We start from the raw sequence: 15,201 nt of genomic DNA, 5'->3' as shown, positions 1-15,201 counted from the left end.
ACCTGGGTTCAAAAATCATTTCAAATACTTTAGCTGTGGTTGATTGATCTTGCCTGGCGCAATGGAACCAATAGTCAAGTCCCAGGAGTGTGAGCCTCGCCCATCTGGCACCCTTGGCAGGATAAAGCAAAGTATTTGAAAGGATTCGAATAGTGTTTGAACACCGATATGGGATTTCTATTCGAGTAAACCAGAGACTGTCCTCAATGTCACTGATTGTCCACTAGACTTTCACTCACATGTTGTTGTTCCAGGTCTGAATCAGGTCCTGATTAGAGGGGAAGGATGAAAGCCAACAGTGGTCGGAATTGAATAGCCCTGGCGCTGTAGGCTTAGGTTGGGGAGAGCAGTAATACCATCGAAATATAGAGCGACACCAACGTATGTGGGAGATTGAGAGCCCAGGGCACTTTTAACATCTAGAGCAGGGAGGGCAGCTGGCGACCCGTGGGCCGAATGACCCACCTTTTGTACCAATTTCGCCCTTCCAAAAAAACTGTGTTATTGAGAGTTACAATAACAGAATACACAAGGTGCAATTTAAAAATGTGGTTGTGCGTCAGCAGTCACTCAATTAGCCCATGTCAGTAAAACATTTGTAGACCGGTAAGTTAGTCTAGCGTCCTGCTATCTGAACTTGTAGGAAGCATGGTCGATTTACCAACCAGTTGTAGTATTAAACATTTCAAACTGCCTCCACTCCATGGCAGGAAGTGTAGAATTACAGGACATTAGCTGTAAAACTGCTCATTTCCCTCTCCGTGCCACAGCAAAATGAGTCTTCTCTCTGGCCCATGGCAGGAAGTGTAGAATTACAGCAAACTTACTGTAAAACTGCTCATTTCCCTCTCCGTGCCACAGCAAAATGAGTCTTCTCTCTGGCCCATGGCAGGAAGTGTAGAATTACAGCAAACTTACTGTAAAACTGCTCATTTCCCTCTCCGTGCCACAGCAAAATGAGTCTTCTCTCTGGCCCATGGCAGGAAGTGTAGAATTACAGCAAACTTACTGTAAAACTGCAACATTTTCTCTGCATCCATAGCAAAATTGCAGGAAATGAGCTTTAAAACGCTTAGTTTTCCTCAGAGGGTGGGTGGTGGAGGGTATAGATATGAGTATGCAGACCCACGATCCAACTGTGGCCCTTCGTGATGAGTTCAGTTTTTTTGTAGCCCCCCACCCCCATCAAAGTTCCCCATCCCTGATCGAGAGAGAGAGAGATATAGAGATGTCATGTGGCCTGAAATTGGAAGTGAGGTATGTGTGCTGTATCACTCCCTACTCCTTGGTTCCTTTGGCAATCTAAGTCTTGAGAGAGAGAGAGACCATGGCATAGAAAACAACCTGCAACAAAGAGGTAGAGAGAGAGAGAGAAACACTTTTCTCATACAGCTGCATCCTGCCCATCAGAATCACCCCGGCAGCCAGCCACTCTGGACTCCTGCCTTCTCTCTCTCTCTGCTCTCTTTATCCCTCCATGTCGCCAGCCATTACAGAGAGCTGTTACCTTCTCCTCCTTCCATTCTCAGCGCCTCTCCTCCTTTCGGTCGCTCCTGTCTCCTCTCCTCTCTTCTCCTACCCCCCTCATCTTCCTCTCCTCTCCTCTCCTCTCCTCTCCTCTCCTCCTCCCCTCCCCCCCCCCCCTCCTCTCCTCTCCTCTCCAGTCCTGTAGCAACACAGCAGAAGACAGACACTACTCTCCCTCTCTCTCTCTCTCTCTCTCTACCTCTCCAGCTCTGCAGTCCCTCTGCTCCACAGTGCTGCTCACTGGAGATACAGGAGGGAGTAGGCACTCAAGGCCAAACTCCAGGCCTCGTTCAACACACACACACACACACCGCTGGCATACGCCTCTGTCCCAGTAGAACACACACTCACAAGCATGTTCAAACAAGTGCCGTACACACAAACACACGTTTGCACACACACTCACACCAGGAATCCACTAAGAGGGAAAGTGTTTGTTCATTTGCCCTATTTTTGTATTTCTTCATTAATCACACAAACGAGTCCACCATTCTTTCATCAGTTCACCATGGCACACCCACCATTTTGTCACCAAGCGTTTCAATTGGATTAAATGTCACACTGTGTTCTTTCTGTGTTCGCCAAACCCAGTTCTCTTCCCCTGTGGGTCCAGCCCACACTCACTCTGTCCTACTACGTGTACTGGAGGGGGTTTATCTGGTCCCTGTCCCTGCTGATTCTCTCTACTCTCTCCCTCTCTCTCTCTCTCTCTACTCTCTCCCCCTCTCTCTACTCTCTCCCACTCTCTCTACTCTCTCTCTCCCTCTCTCGCTCTCTCTCTCTCTCTCTCTCTCTCCCTCTTGCTCTCTCTACTCTCTCCCCCTCTCTCTACTCTCTCCCTCTCTTTCTCTCTCTACTCTCTCCCCCTTTCTCTACTCTCTCCCTCTCTCTCTCTCTCTCTACTCTATCCCTCTCTCCCCCTCTCTCTACTCTCTCCCTCTCTCTCTCTCTCTACTCTCTCCCTCTCTCTCTCTCTACTCTCTCCCTCTCTCTCTCTCTACTCTCTCTACGCTCTCTCTCTACTCTCTCTCTAATCTCTCTCTCTTACTCTCTACTCTCTCCCCCTCTCTCTCCCTTCACTCTCTCTCTCTCCCCCTCTCTCTCCCTTCACTCTCTCGCTATCTCCCTCTCTCTCTCTCCCTTCACCCTCTCCCTGCTATCTCTTGCTCTCCTCTCTCTCTCCCTTCTCTCTCTCTCTCCCTTCTCTCTCTCTCTCTCCCTTCTCTCTCTCCCCCTTCTCTCTCTCTCTCCCTTCTCTCTCCCTCTCTCCCTCTCTACTCTCTCTCTCTACGCTCTCTCTCTACGCTCTCTCTAATCTCTCTCTCTTACTCTCTACTCTCTCCCCCTCTCTCTCCCTACACTCTCTCTCTCTCCCTCTCTCTCTCTCCCTTCACCCTCTCCCTGCTATCTCTCGCTCTCCTCTCTCTCTCCCCTCTCTCTCTCTCTCCCTTCTCTCTCTCTCTCTCCCTTCTCTCTCTCTCTCTCCCTTCTCTCTCTCTCCTTTCTCTCTCTCCCTTCTCTCTCTCTCTACCTTCTCTCTCTCTCCTTTTTTCTCTCTCTCCCTCTCTCTCTCTCTCCCTTCTCTCTCTCCCTTCTCTCTCCCTTCTCTCTCTCTCTCTCCCTTCTCTCTCCCTTCTCTCTCTCTCTACCTTCTCTCTCTCTCCTTTCTCTCTCTCTCCCTCTCTCTCTCTCTCTCCCTTCTCTCTCTCCCTTCTCTCTCCCTTCTCTCTCTCTCTCTCTCTCCCTTCTCTCTCCCTTCTCTCTCTCCTTTCACTCTCTCCCTTTTTTTTTATTTAAAAAAAAATATATATATATATATTTTTTTTACCCCTTTTCTCCCCAATTTCATGTTATCCGATTGGAAGTTACAGTCTTGTCTCATCTCTGCAACTCCCATACGGACTCGGGAGAGGTGAAGATCGAGAGCCGTGTGTCCTCCGAAACACAACCCAACCAAGCAGCACTGCTTCTTGAGACAATGTCCACTTAACCCGGAAGCCAGCCGCACCAATGTGTCAGAGGAAACACTGTACACCTAGCGACCTGGTCAGCGTGCACTGTGCCCGGCCCGCCACAGGAGTCGCTAGTGCGGGATGGGACAAGGACATCCCTGCCGGCCAAACCCTCCCCTAACCCGGACGACACTGGGCCAGTTGTGCGCCTCTCCATGTGTCTCCCGGTCGCGGCCATCTGCGACAGAGCCTGGACTCGAACCAGGACCTCTAGTGGCACAGCAGCACCTTAGACCACTGCGCCACTCTTTTGTTTTTATCAATCAGGATGTGCAGTTCAGTTCTCTCCATCTCATCTGCTGTTTGTTTATATTCTCTCCCTCCTCTTATTTTGTCCCTCCCTTTATGAAGTGTAGAATCAGCCCAGAGGATATGTGGCAGTTTGCTCTGCTGTCTGTGTTTGTGTTTGTGTGTGTGTGTGTGTGTGACAGGTTTGATAATGGTGGTGTGTGGTTAAGTGGGGCTGCTGTGTGTCTCTCTCTCTGTCTCCCATATCAAGAGTGTTGAACCAGATGGTTGTGTACAGTGGTTTGGTGAATGAGTCGCATATGGCAAAGTAGATAAAGGGGGCTGCGTTTTCAAACTCAAAAGTAGACAGCCCTCAGCCCTAAACCCTCAGCCCTTGAATGCCGTCTTACATCGTCACGTCCGAGTGTACCTTAAATGTCTCTTGCCCAAGCGAGGGAGAGTGATGATCGGAGAGGCAACGTCCTCGGTGGAAATCTAGTTGATCTTAAAAACAGCCAACCTAATGCTATGAATGTACCTAGCCAGCTAACGTAGCTATCTGGCACTCCTGTCAGGTAGCTAGCTACAGTAACCTATAGCTGGATAGCTAGTTTTCTAATTTAGTCATCTATTCCAATTTAGTCATCCATTTCAGAATTCCCCAAAAATATGTTTAGGAATCTAGCTACGTTTTATAAGCTCCTCACTACGAGACTAAGCCTTTTTGCCAACGCTAAAGTCAATGTTGTCTATATATATATTTTTTTTTTAGCAAGCAAGCTTCATAATTTTGTCTGACATGCCAAAAATGCAGCCGTGTTGATTGAATTTGACACTTCGCGGCCACCAGAGTTTGAGACGGTGACTACAGTTTGCATTGAATGGTGGGTCATATTAACCCCATAAGTGATCAAAGTTCTTCATTCACGCCCTCAAGTTAAATCGAGAGCCGAGGGGGGCAACGTTTCTGAATTGGACCTCCACTTAAGATGGCAATCAAACTGCATCCGGTTTCGACGGGGATTTCCCCTTGGGGAAGTGACTAGGGGCGAGGGTAAAAATAATGAGTCTATGAGATTGACGATGACACAGTTTGTGTTGTGATTTGCGTGTGTATGTCTACGTACGTGCATGCGTGTGTGTCTGCCCCACTCTTAACCTTGTCCCCCTCCCTCCTTCCCACTGCCCCTGGGCCCAGATGAGAAGCCTGATGAGAAGTGGATCATTTTTGACGGCCCGGTGGACACTCTGTGGATCGAGAGCATGAACTCTGTCATGGACGACAACAAGGTTCTCACTCTCATCAACGGAGAGAGAATCTCCATGCCAGAACAGGTGACATGCAAGCGCCCACAAGCGTGCACACACACACACATACACACACACAAACACGTCTGCATTCAAAATGATATACTACAAATAGTGCAGTAACTGCCATCTGAAAGTCCTTATCTACAGTATATAGTATCATCTTATTTTGTATTGTGTGCGTAGGTGTCTCTGTTGTTTGAGTGTGAGGACCTGTCCCAGGCTTCCCCAGCCACGGTTTCTCGCTGTGGGATGGTCTACAACGACTGCTCAGACCTGGGCTGGAAGCCCTACGTCCAGTCCTGGATGGACAAACGACAGAAGGTAACAGGCTAGCTGCACCACAGGTTTAACCTACTGTATGAAGGTGCTCTAATTATTAACCCTTTATATTCTCTTTCCTCTCTCCTCTCTCTCTCTTCCTTGCCCCCGTCGGTCTCCCCCCTCACCTCTCTCCCTCTCCCTCCCTCCTTTCCTTCTGTCTCTACTCTCCTTCCCTCTCTCCCCTTTTTGCCTCTTTTGCTTGCACTCTCTCCCCCTTCTCCCCCTTTCTCTTCTCTTCTCTTCCCCTCTCCCCCCTCCCCTCTCTCTCTGCCTCCCTCCATCTCCCTGCAGGTTGAAGTGGACTACCTGAAGCGGTTGTTTGATAGGTACACAGAGAAGACCATAGCGTTCAAGAGGCGCAGCTGTAAGGAGCTGGTGGCCATCACCGAGCTCAATGGAGTCTCCTCCCTCTGCCGCCTCTACGACTCACTGGCCACACCCGACAACGGGGTATGTACCATGGCAACCAACAGAAACAGTCTGGCAACACTAACTAATCAATTAATACTGGCAAATTTCTCTCCCTTAAGTTGACATGTGAAACTAACTGTTTATCTCAATGCCTCATTGAAGCACTGTACACGTAGTGCTGGGTTAAAAACAACTGTACACGTAGTGCTGGGTTAAAAACAACCCAATTTAGGTTATTTAGTACCCAGCGCTGGGTAAGTATTGGACAGAACACACCCTCGGATATTTTGACTCGACCGAGGCAACTGGGGAGGTCTCAGCCGCCTCATCAGGCTCTCACGCCTCAGCTGGTTCAGGTTTCTGCGCCTCAGTGGAGGCGACCGGTCCGCTCCGGATCCCCGGGATCGTCCCTTTGATTGTTGTCCTGCGGCTGGAGCCCGAACGTGCCGGGGAGGCGGTACCATCAAGTATGCTCTAGAAGTATGCTTTAGAAGCTTCTGATAGGCTAATTGACATAATTTGAGCCAATTGGAGGTGTACCTGTGGATGTATTTCAAGGCCTACCTTCAAACTTTTTGCTTCATGGGGAAATCAAAATAAAAAATAATCTAATCAGTCAAAACCTCAGAAAAAAAATTGTAGACCTCTACAAGTCTGGTTCCTCCTTGGGAGAAATTTACCACACCTGAAGGTACCACGTTCATCTGTACAATAATATGCAACAATAGTATGCAAGTATAAACACCATGGGACCACGCAGCCGTCATACTGCTCAGGAAGGAGACGTGTTCTGTCTCCTAGAGATGAACGTACTTTGGTGCGAAAAGTCCAAATCAATCCCAGAACACCAGCAAAGGACCTTGTGAAGATGCTGGAGGAAACAAGTACAAAAGTATCAATAGTAAAACGAGTCCTATATCGACATAACCTGAAAGGCAGCTCAGCAAGGAAGAAGCCACTACTCCAAAACCGCCATAAACAAGCCAGGCTACGGTTTGCAACTGCACATGGGGACATTGTACTTTTTGGAGAAATGTCCTCTGGTCTGATGAAACAAAAATAGAACTGTTTGGCCATAATGACCATCGTTATGTTTGGAGGAAAAAGGGGAGGTTTGCAAGCCGAAGAACACATCCGAACCGTGAAGCACGGGGGTGGCAGCATCATGTTGTGGGGGTGCTTTGCTGCAGGAGGGACTGTTGCACCTCACAAAATAGATGGCATCATGTGAAGGAAAATTATGTTAATATATTGAAGCAACATCTCAAGACATCACCCATCAAATGGGTCTTCCAAATGGACAATGACCCCAAGCATACTTCCAAAGTTGTGGCAAAATGGCTTAAGGACAACAAAGTCAAGGTATTGGAGTGGCCATCACAAAGCCCTAACCTCAATCTTATAGAACACTTGTGGGCAGAACTGAAAAAGTGTGTGTGAACAAACCTGACTCAGTTACACCAGCTCTGTCAGGAGGAATGGGACAAAATGACCAATCCTACCAAATACTAATTGAGTGTATGTAATCTTCTGATCCACTGGGATTAAAAGCTGAAATAAATTCAATCATTCTCTCAACTATCATTCTGACATTTCACATTCTTAAAATAATGTGGTAATCATAACTGACCTAAGACAGGGAATTTTTACAAGGGTTAAATGTCAGAAATTGTGAATAACAGAGTTTAAATGTATTTGGCTATGGTGTATTTAAACTTCCAACTTCAACTGTTTATGTCACTCCCTTTGGTTCCTTCCCGAGGCGTATTATTTCTGTTTCTGTGTCATGTCTGTGCGTTGTTCATGTTTACTTGTTTTGTATTATGTTACGTTTATTTATTAAAACACTCACTCCCTGAACTTGCTTCCCGACTCTCAGCGCACATCGTTACATAAACCATCTCAATTTGGTTGGGGTCGGGGATTGTAGAGGCCAGGTCATCTGATGCAGCACTCCATCACTCTCCTTTTTGGTCAAATAGTCCTTACAAATCATAGTCTCACTAAGCGCAGACCAGATGTGATGACGAATCGTTGCAGAATGCTGTGGTTGCCATGCTGGTTAAGTGTGCCTTGATTTCTAAATAAATCACAGTGTCACCAACAAAGCACCCCCACACCATCACACCTCCTCCTCCATGCTTCGCGGTGGGAACCACGCATGCAGAAATCCGTTCACTTCCTCTGCGTCTACCAAAGACACGGCGGTTGAAACCAAAAATCTCAAATGTGGACTCATCAGACCAAAGGACAGATTTTCACCGGTCTAATGTCCATTGCTCGTGTTTTTTGGGCCAAGCAAGTCTCTTCTTCTCATTGGTGTCCTTTAGTAGGGGTTTATTTGCAGCTGACCATGAAGGCCTGATTCAGACGGTCACCTCTGAACAGTTGATGTTGAGATGTGTCTGTTACTTGAACTGTGTGAAGCATTTATTTGGGCTGCAATCTGCGGTGCAGTTATTCTTTTATTGTACATTTTTTATTTACCCCAATTTCATGGTATCGATTTGGTAGATACGGTCTTGTCCCATCGCTACAACTCCCGTGCGGACTCGGGAGAGGTGAAGGTCGAGAGCCGTGCGTCCTCCGCAACACGACCCAGGCAAGAAGCCGCACTGCTTCTTGACACAATGCCCACTTAACCCGGAAGCCAAATAGGTGCCAGTACTCAATTTGGGTGCCGGTACTATTTATATTTAGCTGCCTGAGCTCCACAGTACTTTTGAGCTAATATTCTATGAGGAGCTCAAGCAGGAGAACATTTGAGGTGCCTGTGCTGAGCTCCTGCCCAAGTCAAGCACTGCCGCTGGGTCATATCTCAATAACCCAGCATCAATGACCCAGCATCAATAACCCAGCATCACTGACCCAGCACCCAGCATCAATAGCAAGCACCCAGCATCACTGACCCAGCACCCAGCATCAATAACACAGCATCAATAACCCAGAACCCAGCATCACTGACCCAGCATCAATAACCCAGCACCCAACACCAATAACCCAGCATCAATAACCCAGCACCCAGCATCAATAACCCACCATCAATAACCCAGCACCCATCATCAATAACCCAGCACCCAGCATCAATTATCCAGCACCAATAACCCAGTACCCAGCATCAATGACCCAGTACCCAGCATCAATATCCCAGCATCAATAACCCAGCACCCAGCATCACTGACCCAGCACCCAGCATCAATAACCCAGCACCCACCATCAATAACCCAGCATCAATGACCCAGCACCCAGCATCAATTACCCAGCATCAATAACCCAGAACCCAGCATCAATAACCCAGCACCCAGCATCAATGACCCAGCAGTTTTGAAAGAGAACAACACAACTGAATGACCCAACACCTGCAACCCAGGAGTTGGGTCAACCAAACGACCCAACATTTTGTCGAGTATGTGTATTCCTTGTATGGTTCAATAAAGACTCTCTCTCTCTCTCTCTCTCTCTCTCTCTCTCTCTCTCTCTCTGTCTATTCCCCTCCCTGTCTCTCTCTCTCTCTCTGTCTATTCCCCCCCCCTGTCTCTCTCTCTCTCCCTCCCTGTCTCTCTCTCTCTCCCTCCCTGTCCCTCTCTCTCTCTCCCTCCCTGTCTCTCTCTCTCTCTCCCTCCCTGTCTCTCTCTCTCTGTCTATTCCCCTCCCTGTCTCTCTCTCTCTCTGTCTATTCCCCCCCCCCTGTCTCTCTCTCCCTCCCTGTCTCTCTCTCCCTCCCTGTCTCTCTCTCTCTGTCTATTCCCCTCCCTGTCTCTCTCTCTCTGTCTATTCCCCCCCCTGTCTCTCTCTCTCTCCCTCCCTGTCTCTCTCTCTCTCCCTCCCTGTCTCTCTCTCTCTCTGTCTATTCCCCTCCCTGTCTCTCTCTCTCTCTGTCTATTCCCCCCCCCTGTCTCTCTCTCTCTCCCTGTCTCTCTCTCTCTCTCTGTCTATTCCCCCCCCCCTCTCTCTCTCTCTATTCCCCTCCCTGTCTCTCTCTCTCTCTGTCTATTCCCCCCCCTCTCTCTCTCTCTCTCTCTCTCTCTCTCTCTCTCTCTCTCTCTCTCTCTCTCTCTCTCTCTCTCTCTCTCTCTCTCTCTCTCTCTCTCTGTCTATTCCCCTCCCTGTCTCTCTCTCTCTCTCTGTCTATTCCCCCCCCCTGTCTCTCTCTCTCTCCCTCCCTGTCTCTCTCTCTCTCCCTCCCTGTCCCTCTCTCTCTCTCCCTCCCTGTCTCTCTCTCTCTCTCCCTCCCTGTCTCTCTCTCTCTGTCTATTCCCCTCCCTGTCTCTCTCTCTCTCTGTCTATTCCCCCCCCCCTGTCTCTCTCTCCCTCCCTGTCTCTCTCTCCCTCCCTGTCTCTCTCTCTCTGTCTATTCCCCTCCCTGTCTCTCTCTCTCTGTCTATTCCCCCCCCTGTCTCTCTCTCTCTCCCTCCCTGTCTCTCTCTCTCTCCCTCCCTGTCTCTCTCTCTCTCTGTCTATTCCCCTCCCTGTCTCTCTCTCTCTGTCTATTCCCCCCCCCTGTCTCTCTCTCTCTCCCTGTCTCTCTCTCTCTCTCTGTCTATTCCCCCCCCCCTCTCTCTCTCTCTATTCCCCTCCCTGTCTCTCTCTCTCTCTGTCTATTCCCCCCCCTGTCTCTCTCTCTCTCCCTGTCTCTCTCTCTCTCTCTGTCTATTCCCCCCCCTCTCTCTCTCTCTCCCTCCCTGTCTCTCTCTCTCTCTGTCTATTCCCCTCCCTGTCTCTCTCTCTCTCTGTCTATTCCCCCCCCTGTCTCTCTCTCTCTCCCTCCCTGTATCTCTCTCTCTCCCTCCCTGTCTCTCTCTCTCTCTCCCTCCCTGTCTCTCTCTCTCTCTCTGTCTATTCCCCTCCCTGTCTCTCTCTCTCTGTCTATCCCCCCCCCTGTCTCTCTCTCTCTCCCTCCCTGTCTCCCTCTCTCTCTCTGTCTATTCCCCCCCCTGTCTCTCTCTCTCTCTGTCTATTCCCCTCTCTCTCTCTCTCTCTCTCTGTCTATTCCCCCCCTGTCTCTCTCTTTCTCTCTCTCTCTCTCTCTCTCTCTCTGTCTATTCCCCCCCTGTCTCTCTCTCTCTGTCTATTCCCCTCCCTCTCTCTCTCTCTCTCTCTCTCTCTCTCTCTCCCTCACTGTCTCTCTCTCTCTCTCTCTCTCTGTCTATTCCCCTCCCTGTCTCTCTCTCTCTGTCTATTCCCCCCCCTGTCTCTCTCTCTCTCCCTCCCTGTCTCTCTCTCTCTCCCTCCCTGTCTCTCTCTCTCTCTCCCTCCCTGTCTCTCTCTCTCTCTCTGTCTATTCCCCTCCCTGTCTCTCTCTCTCTCTGTCTATTCCCCCCCTGTCTCTCTCTCTCTCCCTCCCTCTCTCTCTCTCTCTCTCTCTCTCTGTCTATTCCCCCCCCTGTCTCTCTCTCTGTCTATTCCCCTCCCTCTCTCTCTCTCTCTCTCTCTCTCTCTCTGTCTATTCCCCTCCCTGTCTCTCTCTCTCTCTCTGTCTATTCCCCCCCCTGTCTCTATCTCTCTCCCTCCCTGTCTCTCTCTCTCTCCCTCCCTGTCTCTCTCTCTCTCTCCCCTCCCTGTCTCTCTCTCTCTCTCTCCCTCCCTGTCTCTCTCTCTCTCTCTGTCTATTCCCCTCCCTGTCTCTCTCTCTCTCTCTGTCTATTCCTCCCCTGTCTCTCTCTCCCTCCCTGTCTCTCTCTCCCTCCCTGTCTCCCTCTCTCTCTGTCTATTCCCCTCCCTGTCTCTCTCTCTCTCTGTCTATTCCCCTCCCTGTCTCTCTCTCTCTCTGTCTATCCCCCCCCCCCTGTCTCTCTCTCTCTCTGTCTATTCCCCTCCCTGTCTCTCTCTCTCTCTCTCTGTCTATTCCCCCCCCCCTCTCTCTCTCTCTCCCTCCCTGTCTCTCTCTCTCTCTCTCTGTCTATTCCCCTCCCTGTCTCTCTCTCTCTCTGTCTATCCCCCCCCTGTCTCTCTCTCTCTCCCTCCCTGTCTCTCTCTCTCTCCCTCCCTGTCTCTCTCTCTCTCTCCCTCCCTGTCTCTCTCTCTCTCTCTGTCTATTCCCCTCCCTGTCTCTCTCTCTCTCTGTCTATTCCCCCCCTGTCTCTCTCTCTCTCCCTCCCTGTCTCTCTCTCTCTCCCTCCCTGTCTCTCTCTCTCTCTCCCTCCCTGTCTCTCTCTCTCTCTCTGTCTATTCCCCCCCCTGTCTCTCTCTCTCCCTCCCTGTCTCTCTTTCTCTCCCTCCCTGTCTCTCTTTCTCTCTCTCTCTCTCTCTCTGTCTATCCCCCCCCCTGTCTCTCTCTCTCTCTGTCTATTCCCCCCCTGCCTCTCTCTCTCTCTGTCTATTCCCCTCCCTGTCTCTCTCTCTCTCTCTCTGTCTATTCCCCCCCCCTCTCTCTCTCTCTCCCTCCCTGTCTCTCTCTCTCTCTCTCTCTCTCTCTGTCTATTCCCCTCCCTGTCTCTCTCTCTCTCTCTCTCTATCTCTGTCTATTCCCCTCCCTGTCTCTCTCTCTCTCTCTCTCTCTGTCTATTCCCCTCCCTGTCTCTCTCTCCCTCTCTCTCTCTGTCTATTCCCCCCCTTGTCTCTCTCTCTCTCTCCCTCCCTGTCTCTCCACCCAGGTGAACCCCTCTGACTCTGACCACTACGGTCGTATGGTTGAGTTGTGGTTCATCTTCAGTCTCATCTGGTCCATCTGTGCCTCGGTTGATGAGGGCGGTCGTAAGACGATCGACAACTTCCTCAGGGAGATGGAGGGTACCTTCCCCAATAAGGTGGGGGCATGAAGACACACATGCACGAGTGCTCACACACACACACACACACACACACACACACACACACACACACACACACACACACACACACACACACAGTGCCTGTCACAATGAAAAAAATCTTCATTTTATTAACATATGTTTCTAACATATTTCTCTCAATCATTTATGTTTTTGTAGTACAGTATTTTATGCACATATCAAACACATGTTTGAAATCCATTTCTAGGTTTATATTACCGTACAGTATATTGACTGTATTTATGCACAGATGTTGAACTTTGTCACTGATGTCTTGTTTTTCCATTTGTCCCTTCCAGGACACCATCTATGAGTACTATGTGGACACGAAGAACAAGACCTGGGCCTCCTTTGAGGACAAGCTGCTCAAGGGCTGGCGCTACCCCGCTAAGTGAGTATGTGTGTGTGTGTGTGTGTGTGTGTGTGTGTGTGTGTGTGTGTGTGTGTGTGTGTGTGTGTGTGTGTGTGTGTGTGTGTGTGTGTGTGTGTGTGTGTGTGTGGTCGCGCCCTGGTCTGGCTGTGGTATTGTAAAGCGGTGTGTTTGATTTTATTCTGTTGTTTATCTGTCCTCTCTATCTCTTCTCTCAATATCATCCATCCATCTTGTCACCTTACCCAACCTCCGTTCATCTCTTTCCATCCCATCCTTCCCTCTCTCCCTCCCCCAGTGCTCCGTTCTATAAGATCATGGTTCCCACGGTGGACACGGTGCGTTACAACTTCCTGGTGCGTGCTCTGGTGACGGGGCAGTACCCGGTGTTGATGACGGGTCCGGTGGGCACAGGGAAGACCTCGGTGGCACAGAGTGTTCTGCAGGGACTGGACTCCTCCAAGTGGGCGGTACTCACTGTCAACATGTCCTCACAGGTGAGACAGGACAAACCTCGAAACAACCTTCCTGGAACCTTCCATCAATCCCCAAACCACCTAGCTGTGACATATCAGTAACTTCACAGTAAACGCCCTGCCAACCTTCATGTAACCTTCCACCAAACCAGCACAACCTTCCACCAACCTCTCAGCTTCCTCCAACCACAGTCTTGTCACGCTAAGATCTATATAACGGGACATGTTACACTATTTATGCCAAACAAAATGTTCAATGTCTATTATTAAGATTTCACTGTAGATCCTACATTAGACTGTTCATGTGAGGCTTAGATATTGTAAAGCCATAATCTCCAGCTAAAAATACTTTGGACCAGCCGCCACAGCTTCCAGAGGCAGAGTAGGGGGTAATAAACTATGATTAAAGTGAGTGCAGGTGTGTGTGTGTGTGTGTGTGTGTGTGTGTGTGTTGGTTTGCTACACCGGGTTGAACAGCCTTCACTTCAGCTCAGGTTCCTACCATTTCAGAGTACACGGCTCTCACTCACTCGCAAGGCACTGAAATTAGCTGAGTCACGTACGTCGGGCTGCACGGCCCACCAACCCTGATGCTCGCACACACACACACACACACACACACACACACACCCGAACACTCATTACATTACAGGAGGTTGTGTGATGGAAGTCCTCATAAAAGCAGCACCACCATTATCATTATCCATCACATCCAACCATTATCATTATCCATCACATCCAACCATTATCATTAACATCACCTGAATAACTTGGGGAGGGGGGGAGGGGGTTTGGCGGTAAAGTTGGAGAGAGAGACCATCAACTCTGTCCGTCGGTCCATCCATCTACTGTTCACCCTGTGAACCCCTCTCTGGCTCAGTCAGTCTTCTGCTGTTCCCTTTTCACTAATGTAAACCTCTTTTACTCTGGCTAATACTTCTCTTCCTGTAGCTACCTTATCCCTTGTACTCTTTATACCCCCTCACCCCCTCTCTCTATCGCTTTCTCTCACACACACCCGACCGGCCCCTCTCTCTATCGCTTTCTCTCACACACACCCGACCGGCCCCTCTCTCTATCGCTTTCTCTCACACACACCCGACCGGCCCCTCTCTCTATCGTTTTCTCTCACACACCCGACCGGCCCCTCTCTCTATCGCTTTCTCTCACACACACCCGACCGGCCCCTCTCTCTATCGCTTTCTCTCACACACACCCGACCGGCCCCTCTCTCTATCGCTTTCTCTCACACACACCCGACCGGCCCCTCTCTCTATCGCTTTCTCTCACACACACCCGACCGGCCCCTCTCTCTATCGCTTTCTCTCACACACACCCGACCGGCCCCTCTCTCTATCGCTTTCTCTCACACACACCCGACCGGCCCCTCTCTCTATCGCTTTCTCTCACACACACCTGACCGGCCCCTCTCTCTATCGTTTTCTCTCACACACACCTGACCGGCCCCTCTCTCTATCGCTTTCTCTCACACACACCTGACCGGCCCCTCTCTCTATCGCTTTCTCTCACACACACCTGACCGGCCCCTCTCTCTATCGTTTTCTCTCACACACACCCGACCGGCCCCTCTCTCTATCGTTTTCTCTCACACACACCTGACCGGCCCCTCTCTCTGTCGCTTTCTCTCACACACACCCGACCGGCCCCTCTCTCTATCGCTTTCTCTCTCTCTCTCTCACACACACACACACACACACACACACACACACACACACACAGTCCCCCTCTGTCTCCCCATCTAACCAGTCCCCCCC

The 15,201-nt window shown here is 50.0% G+C and overlaps 1 protein-coding gene across 1 annotated transcript in view; it reads left to right on the top strand.

The window, feature by feature from the left end:
* Positions 1 to 15,201, top strand: part of LOC139379418 (dynein, axonemal, heavy chain 2) — a 220,099-nt gene that overhangs the window by 137,933 nt on the left and 66,965 nt on the right. Inside the window, exons 43-48 of the mRNA XM_071122228.1 lie at positions 4,966 to 5,102; positions 5,262 to 5,399; positions 5,691 to 5,849; positions 12,404 to 12,556; positions 12,880 to 12,971; positions 13,249 to 13,447. Of these exons, the coding sequence (XP_070978329.1) occupies positions 4,966 to 5,102; positions 5,262 to 5,399; positions 5,691 to 5,849; positions 12,404 to 12,556; positions 12,880 to 12,971; positions 13,249 to 13,447 (878 nt within the window). The remainder of the gene's footprint in view (positions 1 to 4,965; positions 5,103 to 5,261; positions 5,400 to 5,690; positions 5,850 to 12,403; positions 12,557 to 12,879; positions 12,972 to 13,248; positions 13,448 to 15,201) is intronic.

The sequence above is a fragment of the Oncorhynchus clarkii genome, chromosome 21 (assembly GCF_045791955.1).
Source record: "Oncorhynchus clarkii lewisi isolate Uvic-CL-2024 chromosome 21, UVic_Ocla_1.0, whole genome shotgun sequence".
Classification (NCBI taxonomy): Eukaryota; Metazoa; Chordata; class Actinopteri; order Salmoniformes; family Salmonidae; genus Oncorhynchus; species Oncorhynchus clarkii.
This window is presented reverse-complemented; position numbering and strand designations above follow the sequence as displayed.